General features: G+C 35.2%; 1 protein-coding gene and 1 pseudogene across 2 annotated transcripts; both read right to left on the reverse strand.

The window, feature by feature from the left end:
* Positions 1–8,480: 8,480 nt before the first annotated feature.
* On the reverse strand, positions 8,481–15,196 carry LOC107490208 (uncharacterized; annotated as a pseudogene).
* On the reverse strand, positions 15,196–17,199 carry LOC107490314 (uncharacterized). Of its 2 annotated transcripts, none has more exons than XM_021143010.2 (5): positions 16,918–17,199; positions 16,771–16,831; positions 15,851–15,902; positions 15,686–15,755; positions 15,196–15,573 (listed from the first exon to the last, which is right to left on the reverse strand). In XM_021143010.2, exons 1-5 carry the CDS (start codon positions 17,011–17,013, stop codon positions 15,487–15,489), a joined length of 366 nt encoding a protein of 121 aa, XP_020998669.1. In that variant the 5' UTR covers positions 17,014–17,199; the 3' UTR covers positions 15,196–15,486. The 2 variants fall into 2 exon arrangements, with proteins under 2 accessions (XP_020998669.1, XP_015966576.1); XM_016111090.3 differs by having other exon boundaries at positions 16,771–16,846.
* Positions 17,200–19,176: the final 1,977 nt, after the last annotated feature.

Here is a 19,176-nt window from a genome sequence, read left to right on the forward strand (position 1 = left end):
AAGACTCAAAAGAAGAGCACAAAGAATTGGATTGGTAGTCCCAATTCTATTTTCAACAACAATTCAGCCCTTTTTCTTTTTAATTTTTCTCCCCCTTTTGTCATCAAGGAGGGAACTTGCAAAACAGATAGAAACAGCAGTGTAATACAAAATATTTGATATTAAAAATCAAGCAGAGTATTTAAAGTTAATGAGTACAGTCATTCCAACATCAAATAGTTCAAGAGAAACTAAATCCAAAAAAACAGTAAAAGAGAAATTGTTCAAGAATATAGGCAGCAGTGAGCAAATTTTTCAAGCATCAGAAAGATTAATATCAGAGTCAATGTGATCGTCTTCTCCGTCAGAATGAACCATGTCCTTCTCCAAACTCTTTATCAGCAGATTAACCCTTTCATGGCATTTGGTTCAGACCTTCTCATTTTCATACGCTTGTTTTCTAGCCTCTTTGTAGGTCCTGACCATCATACTAGACATGTTGGAGAACTCATTCAAAACATTCTTGATAGATTCTGAAAGTTTAGAAGATTCAGGAGGACGACTGTCACTTTCGCTATCAGAGATCATTGATGCCATTGAACTTTTGCCCTTTTTACCTTTCATAGACTCGGGTACACCACCTCCTTTAATAGTGGAAACCTTGTTCTCAATAGGTTCATTGCTCAAATCCACATTAAAGTACTCAAAGATGCACGTCAGAAATATTCTATATGGCAGATTTGCTTTCTTATCACTGCGGACACAGTCCCACATATGTTGCACCATAAGATATGCAAATGAAATGGGTGTAGAATTGAGAATAGTAAAAAGCACAAGAGTGTCACAAATCGTAACCTTTTGATAAGAGCCGCTTTGAGGCATCAGAACATGATTGATAATGCAATGAAGTAAGGCTCGCACAGGTCCGAGAGCTTTGTGGGTTAGAGTTGTTCCATCAAGAACAGAGAAGTTTTCACAGACCCGAGTCAGGGCTATTTGAAGGGAAACCCCAACAATGGAGTCCTATTTACCAGACATGTAAGTCCTAACTCCTTCATCTTGGTACCCTAAGGCCGCACTTACAGTATCACAATTCAAGGTGAGATGAACCCTTTTAACATATGAATGCAATGCACCATCATGAAACATCATATTAGCATAAAATTCTCGAACCAAGTTTGGATAAACAGGTTTTTGAATTTTGAAAAGGGGAGCCCATTTGAGATCATCAAAAAGTACAGTAAAGTCAATGCCTTTTTCACAAAGATTTTTCAGATTTACAACATAGGAAGCACACAGATGGCGATTTACCAGAACTTGTGAGTGGAACTCAAAAGCAGCGCAAGACATAAAACGGGCAGGATCAAAATGGGAGTGACTTTTACCATACTTGTTTTTGAAGTCCAAAGAGTCCAAGTTAGAGGGTTCTCTGGTGTTGTGAAGAACTGGCTTCTTTGTTCTTTGAGACCGGCTAGAGGGATGAAGTGTGGAACGTCTTAGTGGTGAAGGTTGTGGAGATAGAAGTGGCGATTCTTTCTTCTTCCTCTTCAGGGACTTGCTCATGTCCCTTGGCATTCTTCTTAGATGAACCAGCTTCCTGCCTTGATGTCACTCTTGCATGGATAGTCTTAGGTGCCATGGATGCTGTTGAGTGAGAGGAGGGTGAAGAGGACGAGTTGGGGTGGATATGAATGTGAGTGTGGGATTGAGAAGCTGTGGAAGATGGGGGATTTTTGACACTGGGGGTTCGGCTGCTTCTTCGTGTGGCTATCTTCTTTCTCATGATGAAAGAGGTGAAGTGGAGAGTGAGAAAATGAAGAGAGGCCAAAGAGAGTGGAAGGTGGGGAGATGTTAGACCACATTAAATGCTTAGTGGAGAGAGTATCATTTAAAATAATGAGCATTTAATGGAAACGATTTTTAATCAAGAAAATTTAAAATTAAAACAAATAATTGAAAGGTCTTTTCCTTGAAATATGGGAGAGAATAAGGAAAAAAAATTGATTTGACAAGAACTCTTCCTTTTAAAGATATAATGTGATAACCTTTCTAAAAATATTAAAAAATAATTTATTAAAAAGAAACATGATGCAAAATAAAATTAATGAGCCAGTATCATGGAGTGGGCTTAAAAGAGGTTGGTTGGGCTTGAGTCCAAGGCATCAAAGTTCAATCTCCCCCTATTTAATAGCTTGTTCATCATATGCCCAGATTTGTCTTCCTGCTGCCTATGAGACAAAAACATACAGAAGTATGAAAATCACATTTTTTCAAGAAAACTCAAATCCATCATTCCGAAACTATTCCTTAATGAACAAAACCTATCTTCACACAGAGGTTAAGTGAAGATGTCAGCAAGTTTCTCTTCGAATTTCACAAATTGGATATCAATAGTACCTTTTTGCACATGTTTCCTAATAAAATGATATCTTACTTCAATGTGCTTAGTTCTAGAGTGTAGTACAGGATTCTTAGAAATGTTTATGGCACTCATATTATCACAAAATAAAGGTATACTATTGATTTACAATTTGTAATCCTCTAATTGAGTTTTTAACCAAATTAATTGTGAGCAACAAGTTACGGCAGATATATATTCAGCTTCAACAGTGGATAAAGTGACTGTGCCTTGTTCCTTGCTTGACCACGTGTTGAGTGAGCTTCCAAGGAAGCAACACATTCTGAAAGTACTTCTTCTATCCACTCGGTCTCCCACATAATCTGCATCACAAAACCTACTGCACAAAACTCATTAGATTTAGGATACCACAAGCCAAGATCACATGTGCCCTTAATGTATCTAATGATTCTTTTAACGGCCGAAAGATGGGATTCTTTTGGGTGAGATTGAAACCTTAAACATACACCCACACTTTGAACAATATCCGGCCTAGAGGATGTAAGATACATGAGGGATCCTATCATTCCTCTATACTTTGTTTCATCCACATCTTTCCCATTTTCATCCTTATCAAGTTTAGTGTTTGGATGCATAGGTGTTCCCATTAGTTTGGAATTTTCAAGGCCAAATTTATTGATTAACTCTTTTACATATTTACCTTGGTGAATAAAAATACCACTAGGAGTTTGTTTAATTTGAAGACCAAGAAAGAAGGTTAATTCAACCATTAAACTCATTTCAAACTCACTAGTCATAAGTTTTCCAAACTCTTCACACAAGGCTTCATTGGCCGAACCAAACATAATGTCATCCACATAAACTTGAACAAGTATGATATCATCATTAGATTCTTTTATAAATAAAGTAGTATCGGTGGTACCCTTTTGAAAATCATTTTTCAACAAGAAGGCACTAAGCCTTTCATACCAAGCTCTTGGAGCTTACCTAAGGCCGTAAAGAGCCTTTGATAGTTTAAAAATATGATTTGGAAATTATTTGGAACATTTTAAAACCCTTGTGGCAGCATAGGAAAGAAGCAACCTAATTGCTTCCATTCTAGCTACCGGGGCAAATGACTCATTAAAATTAATTCCTTCCTCTTGATCGTAACCTTGTGCCACTAATCTAGCATTGTTACGAACAACACTACCATCCTCACCCAATTTATTTTTGAAAATTCATTTTGTACCAGTTACCTTTTTACCATTTGGATTTGGTACAAGTGTCCAAACCTCATTTTTTTCAAATTGTGCTAGCTCTTCTTCCATGGCTTTAACCCATGAGGGGTCTTCAAGAGCTTGCTTTACATTGAGAGGTTCCAATTGGGACAAGAAGGCAACATTGCTTGGTTTCACTTGCTTCTTGCTTGAGGATCTAGTGGTTATGCCTTGGGAAGGATCACCAATGATGAATTCATGAGGGTAACCCTTCAAAAACTTCTATTTTCGTGGCCTTTGAGGAAAGGTTCTGCCTTGATGAGTTTCAGTTGACAATTTTGTTCTAGATTCTCTGGCTTGTTCAGGAGACAAAATAGAAATGTCTCCTTCATTCTAACAAGGTGTTTCTGGACAGACAGGTTCAACAGCTTGGACAGACTTGGGATTATCTTGACTGGCTTCTTAGTTCACATCAGTTTCACAACCTGCATCATCTTCTAACACAGCACTTGGAATAGAGTTAGAATCACAAAAGGATACATGTATGAATTCCTCTATTGTTCTATGTTCCTTGAAATAAATCCTAAAAGCTTTGCTAGTGGTGGAGTATCCAACAAACATTCCTTCATAGAATTTTGGATCAAATTTTCCAAGGTTTTCTTTATTGTTAAGCACAAAACATTTGCAACTAAAAACATGGAAATACTTAAAATTAGGAGGGGTTCCTTTCCGAAACTCATACAGAGTTTTCTTTAAACATTTTCTAATGATGGTTCTATTAAGAATATAGCAAGCTGTATTTACAGCTTCAGCCCACAAAAATTTTGGTACACTATTTTCACAAAGCATTGCTCTAGTCATTTCTTGAAGGCTTCTATTCCTTCTTTCAACTTCTAGGATATGAAAAGTTGTGCGCAATACCAAAATCATCACAAAATTTTTCAAAATCTTGATTTTCAAACTCCTTTCCATGATCACTTCTCAAGTGAGCAATTTTCAAATCTTTTTCATTTTGAATCTTTTTACAAAGAAAAGAAAAAGCATGAAATGCATCATTTTTGTGAGCTAAGAAGAGAACCCAACCAAATTTAGAGTAATCATCTACCACCACCGACCCATAGTGTTTATCTCCCAAACTTTGAGTTCTAGTTGAACCATAAAGATCAATATGCAACATTTCTAACGGTTTTTTAGTAAAAATTCCATCTGTTGGTTTAAAAGAAAATTTTACTTGTTTGCCTAGTTGGCAAGCATCACAAGTAATATCCTTATCAAATTTAATGTTAGGAATTCCTCTAACCAATTTTTTCTTAACAAGCTTAGAAATTTGGTACATGCATGCATGACCCAATTTCTTATGCCAAAGCCACTTTTCAGATTCAAGAGAAGTAAAACATGTTACTTTTTTATCTTTTAAATCCTATAGAGTTAATCCATATACATTATTACATCTTTTTGCTTCAAACAAAATTTCACTGGATTTTTCACAAATAACAAAGCAATCCATTTTTCTAAAAATTACCTCATAACCAAGATCACACAATTGGCTAATGCTTAAAAGATTGTACTTTAATCCATCAACAAGCAAAGCATCATTAATGAAAGAAGAGAAATTCTTACCCACTTTACCTATGGCCACTATTTTTCCTTTTCCATTATCACTGAAAGTAACAAACCCTCCATCATACTTATCAAGCTTGATAAAGAATGTTTCCTTTCAGGTCATATGCCTAGAGCACCCACTATCCATATACCACATGTTGTCTTTTCTTTTGGATGCTAGACAAACCTACAAAACAAGCTTAAGTGACCTTAGGTATCTAAATCTTCTTAGATCCTTTGATGTCAAACCATCTTCTTCGTCCCAAGCCATTATAATCACAAACAATTTTGTAAACTTTATCTCCATTCATCCTTTCTCTTATGAAACACTGAATGGGAAATGTCCATTCCGATTGCATAATCTACAAAATTTATGAGTTGCGGTTTTTCTAAAGCTTGTTGGGTTTTAACACCTTATGTCATCCGAAGTGGATGCCAAGTTGGTAAAAGAAGATTTTTCAATGAATTTTTCAGATTTAGAAAACCCAAACTAGCTTCATCATAAAGTGGTTTTTGACTTGCTAAGAGTTGATTTAAATTTTTAGAACTTTGAGTAAAGTTGGTTAAGTCCTCTTTAAGTATTTTTATCTCTTTATGCAGCCACTCATTTTCCTCAAAATAGTTCAGATTAGCAGTCACAAAGTAATGGTATTCACAGCTTTTAAGTTCAGCTTTTAACTACTTGTTTTCTTCAACAAGATCAACAGCAGTTTCGGCTTCTCTTAATTTATCTTTAAGAAAACCATTTTCACCTTTCAGTATTTCTATTTGAGACTCAAGATCTTGGGTTTTACTTAGGAAACATTTAATATTTTCAGAAAGATGATCAATCATAAGATGAAGGTCTTCGGTGGAAGGATCAAGAAATAAATACTGCCTGCTCTAAGTGATTGGCCATGAGACAGGTTTGAGACTTGATTTCTTATTCTTCATCTTCATCAGTGTCATTTTCCAAGTCTTTCCAAGATGCCATGAGACCTTTCTTCATTCCTCTTTTCAGCTTGTCCTCCTTCTTCAGTTTTGGACAATCAGACTTGAAGTGCCTAACTTGTTTACAGTTGTAACAGATTACTTTGCTGAGATCCTTCTTGGGCTTCTTTGAGTTGCCTCCTTTGTTTCGTTCCTTCAACTTTACCATTTTTGTGAATTTCTTAGCAAACAAAACAAATTCATTTTCAGATGAGTTATCACTGGATTCATCATCCAAATGTTTAGTAACAGATTTGAGAGTGATTCCTTTCCTTTTTGCATCTTTTTTCAAATATGAGTTTTCAAAAGCAAGTAAATTTCCTCTCAAATCATCATATGTCATAGTATTAATGTTACTACTTTCAACTATCACTATTGCTTTGGTTTCCCACTCTTTTGTGAGACATCTCAATATTCTCCTCACAAGAACAGATTCAAAATATGTGATCCCCATAGCATCCAAGCTAGTGATGATGACGTTAAATCTTTCAAACAGTTCATCTATCATTTCTGCTTCCTTCATTGAGAACATTTCATATTCTCTATTTAGCGTGTCTATTCTGGATCTTTTGATTTGAGTTGTGCCTTCATGAGTTATTTGAAGTTTGTCTCAGATTTCCTTTGCTGTTGTGCATCTTGATACCCGTTGATATTCCTCGAAGCTGACCACACAGTTGAGCAAGTTGACTGCTTTGGCATTGAGCTCTACTTTCTTTCTGTCTTCCTCATTCCAATTGGCTTCACCTTTGAGAGTAACCACACCATCAGCTCCTATAGTGGTTGGAAATTGTGGACCTTCTAGGATTATCTTCCAAAGTCTGTAATCTACTGACTGAACAAATATCTTCATTCTTTTTTTCCAGTAACTATAGTTCTTTTCATTGAAAAATGGGGTCTGTTGCTTGACTGTCCTTCTGTTAGAGTATAGGCAACCAAATTTGAGCCACTGTTAGCCGCCATCAGGATCATGAAACACAACACAGATGTACAAAGAAACTCTTAGACATCTATGGCTTTTTCTTTAATTTTGCTTTCTCTATCTTTTTTCTCTCACTGGCTTTTTCTTACAAACCTCACTTTGTTTGTCTTTTACCATGAGAGTCAGACAGACAAAACTAAAGAAAATAATACAAAATAAAACTCATTGAAGGAGAATAACTCTGTTAGCTTAGGGTAGCTATGAGAACTCTGTGCTTTCTCTCCTTGTCTCAACTCTTAGCCGTTCACTCTTATTATAGAAGGGGAAGCTTCCAAGGTTGAAACCGGTTCAACCAAGCCACCAACATCTTCTCCAACAAACAGCCGATTCGGACAGAGAGAAGAGAGAGGGAAAATCGAAAGTAAATCAACATGCATGTACCTCTCTCTTATCCCTTCTCATCAAACTTCATCAATCTGAGCCTTTCATCTTGACTTTGGCCCCAAGAATGAATTCTGACCCTTGATGAATCTTTGATCCTTGATAGTTCCAACCTTTCCATATTCACTTCTTCCTCTTCGTAGCTCCAGTAGCTACCTTCTCTATTGGACGAACAAAAATGGAACAGAGCTTTAGCCACATAGATCTTCCTCTCTGACCGAGACTGATCCTTTACATTTTTGGCATGAAGATCTTGAAGCTTCTTCTTCACATCTTGTCTTTAATGGCAAAAATCTTAGCCACGTCATGCTTTGGATCTTCCTTTTGCAAAGTCCATCATCCTAGCATTTTGCTTCTTCATAGCTTCACTGCTTTTCTCTGATAACTTCTTCAATCTTCTTTCTCTGATGGAAGTGACAACCAAAAACAAGAGAGAGAAGAGAGAGAAAAAATAAAGCATTGAATGAAAAATTAAATGATATTAGATAGTGGACTTCGGTTACCTATGTGGACAATTAATCAAATTGAATTTTGTGTTCCATTAACTAATGGATGCATTCAATTTAATTAAAATTTGAATTCCATCAGAAAGATAGAGTGGGTAACCGAACCACTTTTCTTTCCTTTCCTTCTCTTTTCAATTTCGGACCAAGAGATTGTTGGTCTCTCAACAAATTGTTTTGGGTTGCACATTGGTTTCGTGGCCCAATAAACATTTGCTTATGCATTAAAATAATTCAGCTATTTTGCTTGAAATTATTTTTACACAAAGGCTGAGTACTTTCTCATAATATTGGGCTTATGTGACTTTTGTCCCAATAATCAAAATCTGCACGCTAAACAAAATTATTAAAGAAACAATTGGAAGTATAAATTAAATTAACAATTTTTCTAATTATAATGTTTGATCATCATCATATTTCAAGTTTTTCAAACTCAACAAATCTAAAAGCATTCATTTTTTTATGACTGAAATAAATTAAACAAAAAAATAAACAAAACAAGGAACTGCTTAAATAGAGGAACAGTCCTGTTTAAGACTACTTTTAAACTCCTCCCAAGGTGAAAGAAGCTCTACATGCAAAAGTTTTAACTTCATCGCCATCTTTACCATAGTATCTGCCACCGTGTTTGTATTTCTCATAATCAAACGAAAGTCAACACGCCAATTCCAATGCATGATATCTCTTATTTTGAGCACCAATGGATCAATAAACCCAAAACCATCTTGAGTAACAAGATTAAATGCTTCCACACAATCCGTCTCACAAATAACATCTCGTTGACCCACATCCTAAGCTAAGAGATATCCTCTCCAAATAGCAAACAATTCTCCTTGAAGAATACTATTACTCTCAATCATTCCCAAACACCCCCTTTGCCAACTCCCATTAAAATCTCTAATAACACAAGCAAAACCAACACTATCACCCGAACCAAAATAACTAGCATCACAATTAATCTTAAAAGTACCAATGGATGGGGGATTCCAAAAACCATTTAGAGTAGAGGGAATGGACATACATTGTAATTCAAAGATATTCCTAAGCTTCTTTTTTGAAGTTAATGCCAGACAAATCACTTTTTCCGGAGGCCAAGTTTCATGGGGATTAAAGATGTCATTATTCCTTGCTCGCCATATCCACCAAAGTCCCGAAAAGAACTTGAACGGATGCTCTCTGCTATGATACAAGAACCAGTTCTTCAAATCCAAAGGATGACAAGAAATATCCAACCTATGCTAGACAAGCTGAGCTTTTGGACAATCCCGAATACAATGTAAAACCAATTCCTGGCTAGAAAGACATCTTGGACACCTATCCGATGATGACATCCCTCTTCTAAAGCGAAAACTTGCAGTAGGAAGAGCCTCCTTAAGACACAACCAAGCCAAAAACTTATGCTTTTCTGGAACAAGCTGATGCCAAAGCCAAAGCCAATTCTCCCGCTCCTCCCAACCAACAACAGCTGCTTACACAACCACAAGTAACCATTGTGTGAGTCATAGACTTTGGCAGCAGACCCACTCCAATACCAACCCACTTCTGGACTTGCTTGTTCATCTGGATTGTAAGAGAGAATATTACCTTTTAGATTTTGAGATAAAGGAGAATAAAGAGTATCCAAATGCCACCTACCAACCGACCAAATATCTTGTATCCGAAGATTCGAATCAGAAATGTGAACATAATCCATCTCATTAGATAACAATCCTTCTCTCCTCCAGCTAGAAAACCAAAAATTCTGGATCAAATCTCCAATACACCAAGCAAATCCATCCTTCAACACTTCCCAAGCCTTGCAAAGACACCTCCAAATGGGAGAGTCCTTGTTCTTAGGATAACTAAAACAGTCATATAGAGATGATCGGTATTTGGCATCCAACAATTGGATCCAAAGCTTGTTTGGCTACTGGAAAAAAGTCCAAACTAGCTTCCCAAAAAGAGCAATATTTACACAATAAGAATCTCTAATTCCCAAACCTCCATATTTTTTTGGAGTAACCATTACCTTCCAACTAACAAGATTCAATCATCTTCCATCAACTTGTCCTTTCCAAAGAAAATTCCTCATCATAGACTCCAATTTACTAATGATTCCTTTGGGAAAAATAGAGACCTGCATCTGGTATGTCAGAATAGCGGCGGCAACAGAATTAACCAAGCAGAGTCTACCAGCCCGATTGAGTAAACTCCCTTTCCAGCTTGCTAGCCTACTCCGAATCTTATCCAGGACACCATTGAAAGCTAAACGAGTCACCCTAGAATGGCTAAGGGTAACTCCAAGATACTTGCCCAAGTCTTGGACAAATTTGATAGAGGATACCCCAGTGAAAATCTCTTTCCTTGTTGCAGAGACATTCTTGGAGTAAAGCGCTTTAGACTTCTCCATATTAATCTTCATCCCAGATGCTTTGCAAAAAGTCTCTAAAACCAACATCACATTTTGCACTTGTCTCTTTGTAGCTTTATAGAATAGAAGCAAGTCATCCGCAAATATTAAGTGGGATATTATTGGTCCCCCTCTAGAAATAGCAACCGGCTCCCACAAGCCCAAGTCAACCTGATGACTAATAAAGCATGCCAATCGCTCCATACACAACACAAAAAGATAGGGTGACGTAGGGTCTCCTTGTCCAAGACCTCAACTAGGAGTAAAGCCATTCAGACGATTCCCATCCCAAATAATAGATAAGAAAGAAGCAGTGACACAATTCATAATCAAATTAAGTGTAAGAATAGGAAAACCAAAGCTCTTAAGGGTATGAGCTAAAAACCTCCAGTCAACTCTGTCATAAGCTTTCTCCAGATCAATCTTAAAGGCTAATGTGCCTTTCTTTGATTTAGTCTTCTTCATAAAGTGGAGGACTTCTTGTGCAATAATGATGTTGTCAGGAGTTTCTCGTCCCGGAATAAATCCTCCTTGAAGCGGGCCAACAATCTCCGCAAGATGAGGATGAAGCCTATTAACAAGGACATTCGTGATGATCTTGTAAACTACATTGCAGAGACTAATCGGCCTGAAATCTTTCATAGATACCGGTGATTCAACCTTTGGAATGAGAACTAGTAAAGTCTCCAACATTCTCGGTTCAAGAGTAACACCGGAGAATGCCTGCTTAACCATCTTCCAAACATCAAGACCAATGATCTCCCAATATTCTTTGAAGAAGAAAGCTTGAAACCCATCAGGACCCGGAGATTTAAAAGAGTTCATGTGAAAAACAGCTATTCTGACTTCCTCCATAGTAACTGGTGCTGTAAGATTATTACAAGCTTCCTCATTCAGAGAAGGAAGAGGCACATCACCAAGGCAACCCAAATCAACATCATCCAAATGACAGAATAAGCTTTTATAGAAAGACTCTGCTTCTTGACTCAGAACCTCTGGATCAGTTTCCTACACTCCATCCTTGAGAAAAAGGCCATGAATCTTATTATGCTTCCTTCGCGCAAGAGTTTGAATATGAAAGAAACTTGTATTCCTATCCCTGAATCTTACCCACTGCTCTCTGGACTTTTGGAACTATAGGAGCTCTTCTTGCACTAGAGTATTATTATAATCATCAAGCAACTGTTGCTCTTTCTTACGCAAATAAATACTATCCACCATTTTCAAACGCTTTTGTAAATAATTAATCTGCTGTTCTAATTCACATTTCTTAACAAAAATGTTACCAAATACCTTCGAGTTAAACTCTCTAGTGAATTCTTCTGTACTTCCGAAAGCTTGCCATGAATCCCTCTATTACCAGACCACCATGACTGGTTCACAATATCCCTATACCCAGGATGAGTAGCCCAAGCAGCAACAAATCGGAAAGGTCGATTCCCTTTAGGCTGAGGACAACCTTTACAATGCACCAGAATAGGGCAATGATCAGACTGAAGCCTATTTAAAACTTCTGCATAAACCTCTGGAAAGATAGATAACCAACTACTATTTATACAGACTCGATCAAGCTTTTTTACCACGCCAACATAATTTTTCACCCTCCTGTACCAAGAAAACCGCCTCCCAATAGTCTTCAGATCAAACAAACCACTATCCCCTAATGAAGTAGCAAACATGTCTGCTCTTTGATGAGAAAATTGATAGCCCTTAGATTCATGAGAAAATTTTACTTCATTAAAATCACCAAGAACAATCCAATGTCCTTGAAAAACCATGGATTGTGCAACAAGATAATTCCAAAGGAGAACCCTTTTATTAAATTGAGGACTGCCATAAATACCACTACACCTCCAAATTAAATTATCAAAGTGAACTTCAACAGTAACACCCTGATCAAAAGCATCAATGAACTTACAACAAACACCATTCATAAAGGATAGAAACCAAATACCTCCCTTATGCCCCTCTGCTTCTACTATACCAACAGAGTGATACCCCAACCTTTCCCAAAATAATTTTAAATACTGAAAAGGGGAGTGAGTTTCAACCACAATAAAGAAAACAGGTCTAAATTTCCTAACAAGTTCCTTACAATGCACTCGGGCTAACTTATTAGAAGCACCTCTAATATTCCAAACAATCATATTTAAACTATCCATAAATAATAAGGACAGAATAAATAAGAACATAAACTTTAAACAGAATCACTAACCTCAATAGGTGGTTTGTCCTGCGGTACTGGCACACTCTGATCCTCAATAATTGCCACTTTCGGACCCCCTGACACTGCACCTGCCATGCTTCCATCTACTAAGGTTTCCTCTGTTGTGCCACTATTTTTATCAACTGGCGAGTTCTGCAGGGAGGAAGGCCGAGGACGCTTCCGTAGAGAAATTCCACGACGTGCAGGAGTTCTGCGCGATGGAGATGGCGCAATTTCATGTTTTTCTCGCTTCTCCATCCTAATGCCAATTGATTTGCCTCCATCACCACGCAAATTGGGCCTTGGAACCCTTCTCGAACCATACTTGTGCTGCTTTCCATCTTGGTCCTTCAAACCTGATGACTGGCCCATTGTGAATTTTCTCTTACGCAGCACTTGTTGCCAGCCCTCTCCATCATCCATGCATTCCTCATTAACATGACCATCAGGCACGTGAAGAGCCAATGATTCCGTAACCACATCCTTCCCTTTAACAACTCCTAATTTCTCACCCAAATTACGAGGATTCTCACCCAAATCACGAGCTTCCGATTCAGCCTCTTTTTGAATCTCATGATTGTTGTGTGGCACTAGTGTCGGGGCTTCATTATTTTTTCCATCACCAAAGGAATTTTCGTTTCCTTCCGAGAACTCCTTCTCCATGCACAACGATTTATCATGCCCATACCGTGCACAAGTAGTACAAATCAACTGTAAACTCTCGTACTCCACTTCATAAGTCACACCCTCCACTATAATATGTTTGATTACAGGTAACTCAATATTAATTTGAACACAAGCTCGAGCATATTTTCCTCTTTCTGCAAGCTTAGTAGCCAAATCTACTTTCACCGGAACCCCTATTGCAGAAGCAATTCGCAACATTGCCTGGTAGCACCAAATTGGAAGTCCCGAGACTCGAATCCATACCAGCGTTAATCCAAAGAATTTTTCGCATGGCCTAAAATCCACATCCCATGACTTTACTGTAACATAGTGACCGTCTATCAACCACGGGCCACCAAGAATGACTTTCTCACGATCCGCAGCAATATCAAATATAATCAAAAAAATATCCAAACCCACATCCAACAAATCAAACTCTCCTTTGATGCGTCATACTATCCGAAGCTTATGCATGAGAGTTGTGTAGACATAATGCTTATCCAGCACCTTGATCATGATGGCTTCCTTATAAGGTTCAGCTAGACAGCTCTTTGCCTCCTTGGTAAAACTGACACTTGGTGGACAAGAATCACCCTGCTTACCTGTCACTGTCGCGATACCATCCCAGATAAAGACCCTACTAATGCAAAGGCCTTAGACTTTTCTGCACCAATGCGATGGCATGGCCATCTTCCTCACCGTGTTTCACCCTCAATCGCTCGCCCTCGCTCTCTCCTTCTCTCATTTTCCTTGAGTACGGAGTACGTACTTTTTCTCTGTTAGGATTTTTTTTCTCTCCTCTTAAAAGTAGTTTACTCTTTAAAATTTTGATTATCTAAAAGCATTCATTTAAAAACAATGTTATTAACTGAAAAAAATCATAACTGTCATAACTGAACTGATAATTAAAGCGACTAGGTTACTGATTTATTGGTTGGACTGATAGAACCGGTCTTACGTAAATAAAAAATAAAAATAATCACAAATATAAAATTAAAATTTAAAATACATATCTTTACTAATATTTTAAAAACAATCGAATTTCAACAAATTATAATCAACAATTTATAATCCAGTTACCATTCACTCTTTTTTTTTGTATCTTCCCTTCTACTCCTTTTAGCATCATTTTCTCCGTTTTCTTCTCATTCTTTAATTTTTAAGAGTACCTTGTCCTTTTTTATTTAAAATCTAAGCGTAGTTAAGGTGAAACCAAATTATGTGAAACAAACACAAATTCTGTAAAATAAATATAAAAATTTCTTGAAACCAATAAACAAATTTTGGAAAATAACACTGAAATACGCAAAGAAATAAAAAAGAAAAAAAATGCACATAAAAAAAGATAAAATGAAAGAAGAAAATAAGGAAAACAAGAGGAGGTAAAAAATATAAATAAAAAAAAGCAAGAGCAACATTTAAAAGAAAAGAAGATTCTTCCTTCGCAACAATTGATTATCATAATAGTTAAAAATGAGTGAAAAATATAATTAAAAAACGCATAAATAATTATAATTAAAAATAGAATAAGAATGATGTAATCTATGAAAGATGATAGGCGCTAAAAATAACTATGATGTACTGGAGTGGCTAACTAACCCACAAGAAAATTGTGAATGACAAGTTGACAACTATTGAAATTGTCCTTTGACTCTCTTTCCACGGTACAATAGATTATTCTTTATTGACGGTTAGTTTTAAGTTTTAACTTGTTTTCCCTTTTTGGTGCATTTTTTTTCCTTTTTTATTTTTTGGTTTTTTTTAGCTCTTGGAACCTGGAGGGAGCAATAGCTAAACCCTAAACTTTTTGAATTTCGAACATGTAATCTCCTTAAATTGGAATGAATTAGAAGCAATATATTCCAGGACGGTTTGGTTTCATTCCCATTTTAAATTGCATAAGTGCCTCAACAGCACATCCAATGCTGAAAAAATTATTACTTGGAATGAACCAGAAGCAACATTTGGGAATGAAAAAATAATATAAAAAAAAAGAAAAAAGAGTGATCGGTTCCACATGGGCATGGCTACATGGATGGTGCCTTTAGTATATTTAATCTAATGTACTCTACTATCCAAATGTATTTCAATACAATCTAATCTAGACTAAAATGAGGATTCTAACGCTTAAATTTGCCACTCATCACAACTCAACGTCTTAAATTTGACAATATATATGTATGTGACAAGGTAGATCCAATACTGAAATGCTAATCCAGGTTTGAAAGAAAATGTATTTACTTCAGAAGTTTCACTAGGACTCTTCCTTGATAAAGTAACTGGAAGGTAAGGAGAAATCTTCTTCATGATTAAGCAAGTCAATCTCTTCATCATCTGTTTTCTGATGAAAAATTAAAAAATAAAACTTCTCTTTATTAGTTCAAATCTAAAATTAACATTGTTATTTGAGTATGTGGTAACTGAGAAAAATCACAACCTGTCTGCATACTTACCAGCATTTCTAAGTTGTAGAACCGATCCAACAGTTGAAGGACCTCTTCAGCAGAGAAGTGTCGGTCAAAACTGAATGAAGCATATACAATTCTAAAGATTATCTAACAGAAAATATAGATCTAAGACATCACGCTTGATAATCAAACAATCAAGACATTTCTAACCTCCTCTTTAGAAATTCCATCAGACCATAAATGACAAAATGGCGATGTATTCCTTCAAGAAATGATAATCATTGTAAGCATAACCTAAACTGATGAATCATTATCCAAAATAATAATAACAATAATAAAAAATATTGATCCTTGACAACAAGTGTCAACTACTAATGCTACTACTCACTCTGTTCCCTTTCATGTACTGTATCTAAATACATTGCTCTAAAAATGTATTAAAAGATGACAATGATATATAAAAAAGAATTGGGAGGAGTATATAGTGTAGAAATGCTTTTAAAGGATGATGCCAACATCCATCCAAACACAATTAATCCTTGGCAAAGAAAAAGCATCAGATAAGGAAAAGCAGCACTTTCACACAACAACAATTCAAAATGTTCATACATGACTATCAATACTACTTTCTTGTAGTCAACATAAATGCTTAATTGCTTATTGTCTAGTTGACAGGTCCATACCCTTGATGTTCGCTTAATGGAAAAATAATTTAGGATAGTGTAATCAGAAACTATTTAGTAGTTATCTAGTGCCTCGCTAACCAAATAAAAGTTTACTTCAGCATTTTTTCTATCATAAATCCTTAAAGTAAATTATGACACATGCAAGAAAATGTACTCTGCATCACCCTTACACTCCTCCGTTCAAGATGACAAATGCCATAATCAGGAAAACAAGCTCAGGTAGTTGCTCTCATTGTGTAATTTGAAATCCAGTATAATTTTATCCTAAATTCCTTCCATATTAATTGTAATTAATGAAATGAATCAATAGCTCTACCTAACAAATTTGGCGAATTTAATTGTATTTACATGATTCTTCTATCCTCGTATGAGTTTTCTTTTAACACTAAAGAAATCCCTACAGTGCAGTATCAAAATCAAATGGAAATATTAAAAAACAAAAACCTTGTAATTTAATTGGAGGATAAATTTCGAGAGCTTCCAACACCCTGAGCTCCAATTCAACCTGCGCTGCTTGCTCCTATCACAAATTCGATCATTTTCCAAATCTAAAATTCAAAAACCAAAGAGAGTGAAGGAGGAATGCGGTACCTTGGGGAGAGAGGAAGCAGAGGAAGGAGGGGGTTTGCACGGAGAGTGTACGGACATACCGTCATGTTCCTCTTCTTTGGGTTTTCCACTACTCATTTATTCACTGATCACTATCACAAATAAAATTTCCTTCGCAGAAGAACTCAAGAAAGTGCAACTTTTTTTCGTTTATTATGCGTGTTCATTCCTGATTCTGGATTGCTTAGGGTTTTGGATTTTGTTCCCTTGGTAGTGGTGCTGTACCAATGTGAGGTTTGCAGCTTGTGGGAATAGTTGAGCCGACAGTTATTATGTGAGCCCACTTGAGCCCATTTTAAATGTAATGTTTTTCTTAATATTATCTAAATCTTTTATACACGCTTCTTTTTTTTTTTTGGTGACTTAAATCTTTTATACACGCTTTAAACAAAAACAACAAACCTTTTAGACCATTTACAAAAATAAAGTTGTTGCTACGTGTCATCAAGCAGAATTGGCTTTTTTACATAAATAAAAAAAATATTTATTCCCTAAATATGCAGGAATAAAAAAGTATTCTGAAAATAAGCATAACCATTTCAAGGAAGCCGCCCCCAAAATCAGTTTTGCCTCCAAATCAATAATGGCACCCACGAAATGGTGCTGACATGACAAAGTCATTTCTTTTCTGGCGAGCACAAAATGGATCCATGGAGCTACGACGCTACTGGTGCCTAAGAACTAGGCAATTAAAGGAGACAGGCACAAAATGGGCACCAAATGCGAAATTAGTACCGAACTAGGATGCATGGGAATGACACAAAAATAATGAAAAGATATTAGATATATCATATATGTTAATTAAAATTAAAAAGAAAAAAATTAGTATTTAATTAATTTAAATAATAAAACATTATTTTTTATAATGATAAATAGATTATTAAAAATTTAAAAAAATGTTCTTTTTAAATATATTTTATATTATCCTCAGCCAATTTATTTTTGCTTTTAAACTCCAAGTATTTAGTTTCAAAATTTGTATAATCTAAATTCTATTATTAAATATAAAAAAATTATAGTGATGTAAATTATTTTTTTATTTTTTAAATTTTTAACAATAGAATGATCAATTTATATAAAAAAATATATTAAAAAAATAAGTCTTTCAACTATTATTTAGAATTTAGTATTCAAATCAATTAAAAAAAGAAAAATTCAACATCATCACTCTACTTTTAGAATTAGTTCAGTCCTGTGATAATCTCCTAGCGTTTATGCCTTCATGCACTCCTCACCATTTTGTCTCTAAAATCGATAACATTAAGCGATGCATAGATATGCTAAGATTAATAAAAATCAGTTAATATTAAGCTATTGTTAGAATAATTAATTAAATATAATTTTTTTATTTTAAATTAAATCATAAGAATAAAATGATCTAATTTTACTTTTAAGAAAATTGTAAAAACATATAAATTAAAATTAAGATTATCGTTTAATTACAATAAATACATGATAGAAAAATTGTAAACTAAAGTGAATAAGTATCCAAAAATAATTTCTACAAAGAAGTAACAAACTTATAGAAGAATATAAATATCTAAAATTACATATTAAATAAAATTTAAAATTATACATAATCAACTAAATTTGTCTACAAACAACATTTATATCTTTTGCCTTGAATGATTATTCTAAACTAATACCCTTAATCTTGATTTTGAATTTTACTTTTGAAAGAGCAACATAAAGTTGTCTGTGTGTAAAAACATGCTTCGATAAATATAGACTCATATATTTGACCCCTAAAGCTTGTTAATAGTCATCGTCTCATAGATAATAACACACATCAGAGAGGAAAAGCCATTTCCTACTATTAAGATTACCTAACATTGCAATGGCACGGTCACCAACTTCATATACTACATAATACCACAAAAGTCATGTAAAATTATAAATATACATTAATAGAGCAGCAGTCAAAATAATAATGATAATAAAAAATACAATTATATACATTCAAAAGAGCACAAAATATTATATATCACATAACCAAGTTTTTTAAAAACTTCATAACTTAGTCATTTAAGAAATATGAATAGCTATTTTTTTAGAGAACAGGATGCACATTACACGGAATGCAAAATGGTTGATCTCTAAACTCTTATTATGTAGAATAATAGGTTCACATAAATAGAAGAGTCTAAGAAAGAATTATCTTAATTCTATAGAAACAGAGGCTTTCAAAAGAAAAATTGAAAAAATAGTTTAAATGCATATATTTGCCAAACATAAATTTTT

Source organism: Arachis duranensis, chromosome 5, assembly GCF_000817695.3.
Source record: "Arachis duranensis cultivar V14167 chromosome 5, aradu.V14167.gnm2.J7QH, whole genome shotgun sequence".
Taxonomy (NCBI): Eukaryota; Viridiplantae; Streptophyta; class Magnoliopsida; order Fabales; family Fabaceae; genus Arachis; species Arachis duranensis.

What these genes read in the sequence shown, in the direction of transcription:
- LOC107490314 (XM_016111090.3), bottom strand. Translation starts at nt 17,013, where the DNA reads ATGAGTAGTGGAAAACCCAAAGAAGAGGAACATGACGGTATGTCCGTA. An exon ending in CTGCTTCCTCTCTCCCCAAG is followed by an intron (nt 16,847 to 16,917) that starts GTACCGCATTCC and finishes AATTTGTGATAG; the next exon opens with GAGCAAGCAGCGCAGGTTGA. An exon ending in TCTACAACTTAGAAATGCTG is followed by an intron (nt 15,574 to 15,685) that starts GTAAGTATGCAG and finishes ATTTTTCATCAG; the next exon opens with AAAACAGATGATGAAGAGAT.